Below are 6652 nucleotides of genomic sequence, written 5' to 3' on the forward strand. Positions count from 1 at the left end.
GCCCCCACGTGCTCAGGACCCAGTGTGAAGGGGTCTGCCTCAGGGGACCTGGGGGTTACAAGGGTAAGAGAAGGTGTTCATGTTGGAACCAGAAATTCTTTTTCACCACTCTGAAGAAAAAAGCTGCCTCCCACCCTTGGTACAGCTCTTCTGCTAACAGTGAATCAGGCAGAAGTTGTCCAAGAAGTGACCCAGCCTGGTGGGGGCCAGACCTGACCCTTGATGGTCCCTCAACCCCTCCGAGGGTCCCACCCTTCCTTTACTGCTTTGTTGTCTGTCCTGAGAGGTTTGGCTAATGTCGAACCAAGGGTGTGGCTGGTCCTGTCTCCTTTCCTGTCTCACGCACCCACCTCTGAAGTCTCTGTAGCCTGTTCCAGCTGGGGTCTGGAGCCACTCCCCCCGCCCCAGGGCCAGTGGCACAGACTCTTGCAGAGTCGGGGCCCCTGACTCAGCCCCACAGCCAGCGGGATGTCAGGCCAGCACCCACCCCACTCCCATTGATCTGGGGGGGTGTCTTTCCTTCCTCCTTCCAAAGGAGCCTCAGACCTTCCTGTGGGGCACGGGGGCAGTGGAATTCAGGAGGCTCTGAGTCAGCAGGCCGGCATTGAGGAGTATAAAGGGACCCCAGTTCCTCCCCCTTTCACTTGTGGCTTATCGCCGCCCCACCCTGCCCCAAGGTCACTGCGGTCAGTACAGTCCTCAGCTGCCGGCAGGTGCCTGTCTTTACTTGTGAGGCCGCCACGCTCTCCTGTTTCTCCAGGTCTGGGCTCTGTTGGAAGTGGGGGCCCGACCCCCGGGTAAGATGGGGGATCTGCGTGTCCTGCCCTCAGAGGCCTCCTCCTCCCCGCACCCCTAACCCTTTCAGCCCAACAAGGCTGGAGATCTCTCACATCTTTGGCTTCGTTAAGAGTTCAACAGCGCCGCCGCCCGGCCTGTCGCTGAGCAGAGGATGGCACAGGGTGTTAAAAAAAAAAAAGGTTGCCACACTCCGTTCGGTTTTGGGCCCACCCTTTCGCATTCCTGGAGCCTGAGTAAGCGGATAAGGCTGTGAAAGTGACAGATTCCTGTCTCCTCCTTCCAGCGCTCATGCACAGGGACCGCCCCTCTTCGGTGTCCTTTGCTGCACAAGTGCATTTGCACATTTCTCTGTCTCAATCTGGTTTCTCCCCCTTAAAAGATGGTAATGTGACCTGCTTGGAGCCCCTCGCCTCGCCAGGGCACCCCATCCGTCCCTTCAGGGGTGTGAGATGGACTGTCCCTCTGCAAGGCTGGATGAACTCAGACCAAACAGGCCAACCTGCTCCCCAAATACGCCCACCCCTACCGGGCTGCAGGAATTCGCCTGTCACCACTGCTGAAGGGTGACCCTGCAGCCCTGAGAGCATCCCCATGACTTGCACACCAGATGAAGTCTGGTTGTGGCAGGTCGCGCTCAGGGACTCCTGGGTCCCACCTGGAGGTGGGAGGATCCTCCTTTGCTCGTGGTCGCCCCAGCCACGCCCTCCTTTCCAAGCGCGTCTCCAGAGCTCCGTGCCCCGGCGGAGGCGGTCTGGCTCTCTCTCCTTGCCCCTAGCAGCCCTTCTCCTAAACCCTCTGAGCAGCGGGCACCTCCTCCCGAGGCCCTGGGCTAAGTCCCCACCCTTCATCTCAAGCCTTCCTCCTTGACTCCCTCTTCCCAGAGTTCCCTGAAATAGGTGGTAAGTACACACCGATGACGGAAAACAAAGACTAAGAGGTTAAAGAGGGCTGAGGATTACGGCCCCGGTAGGGCTGCGAGCGAGGGGGCCGAGTGGCCGGGCGGTCCCGTCGCCGGGCAGACAGAGGTGCGGTTCTCCTGGGCGCCTGCGCTGCCGGCCCCGCCCGGAGCCCTCCCAGCCGGCGTCCAGTTTACTCATCTCGGAGAGGTGATCCCGGGCGCGAGGGCGGGCGCAGGGCGTCCGGAGAACCCAGTAATCCGAGAATGCAGCATCAGCCCTTCCCACCAGGCACTTCCTTCCTTTTCCCGAACGTCCAGGGAGGGGGGCCGCGCACTTATAAACTCGGGCCGGACCCGCCGGCCTGTCAGAGGCTGCCTCGCTGGGGCTGCGCGCGGCGGCCGGACACATCTGGTCCGAGACCAACGCGAGCGACTGTCACTGGCAGCTCCCTGCGCCTCTCAACCCCGGCCGGGCCCCTGCTCTTGGCGTGCTGACACCATGCTCCGCGTTCTGCTCCTTGGAGTACTGGCCCCCGCCGGCCTCGGGTTCCCCGTGCTCCCTGAAGCGCAGCCCCTAGGCAGCCAGTGCGTCGAGCATGACTGCTTTGCGCTCTTCCGGGGCCCCGCGACCTTCCTCGCCGCCAGCCAGGCTTGCGAGCATCTACAGGGCCACTTGATGACCGTGCGCTCCTCGGTGGCAGCAGAGGTCATCTCCCTGCTACTGAGCGGCGAAGGCGATGGCCCGCGCCTCTGGATAGGCCTGCAGCTCCCGCGCGATTGCGTCGAGCCGCGGCACCGCGGAGCCTTGCGCGGCTTCCAGTGGGTTACAGGCGACAACTACACCAGCTACAGCATGTGGGCGCGGCCACAGGGCGACAAGGAGCCCATCTGCGGTACGCTGTGCGTCGCGGTCTCGGCGGCAGGGGCCCCTGTACCGGGAGAGCCAGCCTGGGAGGAGCAGCAGTGCGAAGCGGAGGCAGACGGCTTCCTCTGCGAGTTCCACTTCCCCGCCTCCTGCCAGCCGCTGGCTGTGAAGTCCGACGCCGCGGAGGCAGCCAGCTTCTCCATCACCTACAGCACTCCGTTCGGGGCCCGTGGCGCGGACTTCCAGGCGCTGCCGGTGGGCAGCTCGGTCGCGGTGACGCCCCTTGGGGTGGAGCTGGAGTGCGCGGTGTGGCCCGGGGAGGCCCAGGCGCGCTGGGTCCGGGAGGCGCCGGGTGCCTGGGCCTGCGGCGTTGAGAACGGCGGCTGCCAGCACGCGTGCAACGGGAGCGCGGGGGAGTCGCGCTGCCTCTGCCCCGCCGACGCCGCCCTGCAGGAGGATGGGCGTTCCTGCGAGGCGCCGGCGGAGCACCCGTGCCACCGACTCTGCGAGCATATCTGCTTTCACGACCCCTTGGACGCGCCCACCAACTACACATGCTTTTGCGAGGCGGGCTACCGGCTGGCTGCCGATGGGCATCGGTGCGAGGACGTGGACGACTGCGCAGAGGAGCTCAGTCCGTGCCCGCAGAGCTGTGTCAACACACAGGGCGGGTTCCAGTGCCACTGCTTGCCCAACTACGAGCTTGTGGACGGCGAGTGCGTAGAGCCCGTGGACCCGTGCTTCGGCACGGACTGCGAGTACGAGTGCCAGGTGGTGGGCCGTACTGGCTACCGCTGCGTCTGCGCGGAGGGCTTCGCGCCCATCCCCCACGCCCCGCACAGGTGCCAGATGTTCTGCAACCAGACTTCGTGCCCTGCCGACTGCGACCCCAACAAGCAGGACAGCTGCCAGTGCCCTGACGGCTACATTCTGGACGAGGGCTCCATATGCACTGACATCGACGAGTGCAACAACGGCTACTGCCCTGGCGAGTGCCGAAACCTCCCCGGCACCTATGAGTGCATCTGCGGGCCCCAGCTGGACCTCGCCGGTCACGCTGGCACAGACTGCGACCCCATCCAGGAGAACAGCCCCGAGCAGGGCGGCGGCGACGAGGACGTTGGCTCTGGAGAGCCCGCGGTGAGCCCGACTCCTGGCACCACCGCTCGCCCCTCGCCCTCTCGGCCCCTGCATTCGGGCGTGCTGGCTGGCATCTCCATCGCCACCCTGTCTCTGGTCGTGGCGCTTTTGGCGCTTCTGTGTCACCTGCGCAAGAAGCAAGGCACCTCAAGGGCCGAGCTGGAGTACAAGTGCGGCGTCCCAGCCAAGGAGGTGGTGCTGCAGCACGTGGGGCAGATGCCTCAGAAACTCTAAAGGGCCTTTCTCTTTGGCCCAGGCCGGTGGCCTTTCCCTCCCCTCCCCAGCCCTTCTCCCCAACACCCCAGCGCACTTTAGCTGGACTCAGAACTGGAGCCCCTCCCGGCTGGGGGAGGGGGGCTTGGAAGGAGTATGGCCCCAGCCCCTTCTGTGATGTCAGGGGACCATTTCATAGGGACAGACTGCTGAGTGTCCCATGCCCTCGCCAAGGGGCACAGGAGGGGTGAGCCTTATTGGTTGGTGGTCTCTGGAGAGGACTTGATCCCAGTGGACCTGTGTGTGTTATTGACTGGTGGATAATGTCCAAGATATTTATTTTTTAAGCATTTAGGATTTTTGTTGTTGTTGTTGTTCTTTTGGTTGTTTCCCTGCCCTTGTGTCTCCAATACTTATTTTGTATCCCTCCCTCCTTCTCTCCCTTCCCCTCTCTGTGTGTGTTATGTCCTCCCACTCAGCATGCCAGCCTCTGAACTGCCTTGGTGAATGACGCTTTCTTCAGCCCTCTGGAAGCTATGAGGTCCAGCCCCATTTCATCCCTCTCATTTCTCCCAATTTCCCCTCCCAGGAACTCTGCCAACCCCCCTGAGCCATCCTGCCTCTGTCAGACCCTGCTTCTGCTCTTCGCTGTCTGTCTGGGCAGAACTGCTCTAAAAACACTAAAAATAAGAGTGGTTGGGGATTTGCTCTTGTACCAGATTTGCTAATTTATCCTGAACTGTCAGGCTTCTGGAGCGATATCATTTTAACAGAGGTTAAGATGTGAAGGGCATTTGTTAAACTCATGTTGCTGGACCGGTCCTAGGAATTTAGCCCCAGGAGATTTTCACTTTTATTTTTGAAACAATGAACTTGGGCTTTATTGTCGCTGGCGTTTTGATTTGGACTGAAAAGGCGTCATTGTTGTTAAGCTTCTTATGCACGGTCTTTTCCCATTATTCCTATAGTTAAGAGTCACTTTTGACAGTGTTGAAAATGTTCGTTCACATGGTTGCTCTAAGTTGAGAGAAGATGGAAGGGCCTCCCAGGAGACAGTGGAAGAGAGTTTTGAGCTGCAGGATTCTTGCCAATGACCATTTTGACTCTTACAGTTCTTCTAATTTGCAGCCCCAAATAAAACCAGCTCGACTGGTTTTTTGGATTTGGGAGCTTGGGGATGGAGCCTGGAGCGTGCCCAACGAGGGCCTCACCTTCATCAGGCCCTTGAGAATTTCTCCTACTTCAAAGGGGCATCCTAAGCCCAGCCATTTGGAACATTCGCCCTGGACCCTGGAGTAGAAGTGGGTTTGCCCCTGCCAACCGGTTAGGTTAGAAGGTTAGACGTGCAGACACTCCGGGCTCCATCCCACCACCCGCAGGAGGATGTACATTTTAACGAGGTCAGAAGCTGGGGTGGGTGGGGTGGGTGTGTCTGCTTAGGACAGTTTGAGGAGAGTGGTTCCAGGCAGCTTCCAACTTTCTGGAACAGATTAACTATGGATCAGTAAGAAGTAGCAGCCAAGACAGGCCTTATCTTGTCAACAAACTGAGGAATTTTCATCGAATAAGTTTGCTTTCTGATAGAAAAGCCGAGGTACACACCTTTAGACCGTTGCCACACAGGGTATTTTGTTCAAGTAAGCTAAGAATGAAATGCTTCACGCTTCAGTGTATGGAAAAATCTGTCATGTATGTGTAGCTTTTGTAATGCAAAGGTTTTCCTCTACAATTTTGTAAACTCAGCATATTTGTACATAGTTATTTATTTATTGGAGATAAACTAGAACACAGGCAAAACTCTTGCTTATGACGTCACATGTAGAAAATAAACAAATAACAGCTCTTGGGTTTTGTGTCTGTTCACCTCACTCCCAGGCTCTCATTTCATGGTATTAAACAAGGCTCGTGAACATTGCAGATGCCGAGAGGGGCATGTAAATGCTGCCCCACACCCCATCACCAGCTCTGTTTGCTCCTGGCTCCATCTCTGACTTGCAAAGATCTTTTCCAGAGAAGACTGTTTTCTCTGACTTCATGTTATGTCTGTGTGCACAAATATTTATTTTTTCCTTCTGTAACCATAACAACTTCATAGGCAGAACTTATGTCTATGTGTTTTAAAAATATACTATAGGATTATTTGCTAGGATGAGTTAAAGAAACAGTCCTTCTCGGGGCATCTGTAGGATCCTAGCTGGCTCTCCCTCCAAGAATGGTTTGGCACCATCTCTCCGAGGTCTGCAGACCCAGAAGTCATGAGGAGTGTCTGTGGCCCAGATGCCAAGGTCTCGTAGTTTTAAATCATCCTCGTTTCTCTTGGAGGTTAGAAATGCTGTCTTTTTAATACATGCATGTCTTGGCCCCATTTTCCGGGGACTGTGGAACTGGCTGAAATTTATATGCCAGGCTCTGAAAGTTTTTAGAAAGCAGAAGTTGGAAGAAATGTGCATTCAGTCAAATATCCAAATTGTTTTGTATATTTGGATGATGCCAAATGTGTCAGTTTTAATCGGAGCAGTTGCTCTTGTGAAGATGCAGCTGGAGAGGTCAACATCCATCTTGAAAGAAGGAGACAGTTTTGGGGTGTAGGGGGAGCACAGATGGCCAGTGCCACAGAGTTGCCTCTGGACTCGGTAGGCTGGCAGAAAACCACATTCAGTTACAGGAACCTGTGAAGGAAGAACTTGATGGGTGGGGCAAAGCAGGAGCAGATAAATTGTGGCCTGAGTGGGCGTGGG

The 6652-nt window shown here is 57.3% G+C and overlaps 1 protein-coding gene across 1 annotated transcript; it reads left to right on the top strand.

Annotated features, from left to right (window-relative positions):
• Positions 1-1403: 1403 nt before the first annotated feature.
• Positions 1404-5756, top strand: THBD (thrombomodulin). Its single transcript, XM_047771586.1, has one exon. It carries the CDS (start codon positions 2196-2198, stop codon positions 3933-3935), a length of 1740 nt encoding a protein of 579 aa, XP_047627542.1. The 5' UTR covers positions 1404-2195; the 3' UTR covers positions 3936-5756.
• Positions 5757-6652: the final 896 nt, after the last annotated feature.

Source organism: Phacochoerus africanus, chromosome 3 (assembly GCF_016906955.1).
Source record: "Phacochoerus africanus isolate WHEZ1 chromosome 3, ROS_Pafr_v1, whole genome shotgun sequence".
Taxonomy (NCBI): domain Eukaryota; kingdom Metazoa; phylum Chordata; class Mammalia; order Artiodactyla; family Suidae; genus Phacochoerus; species Phacochoerus africanus.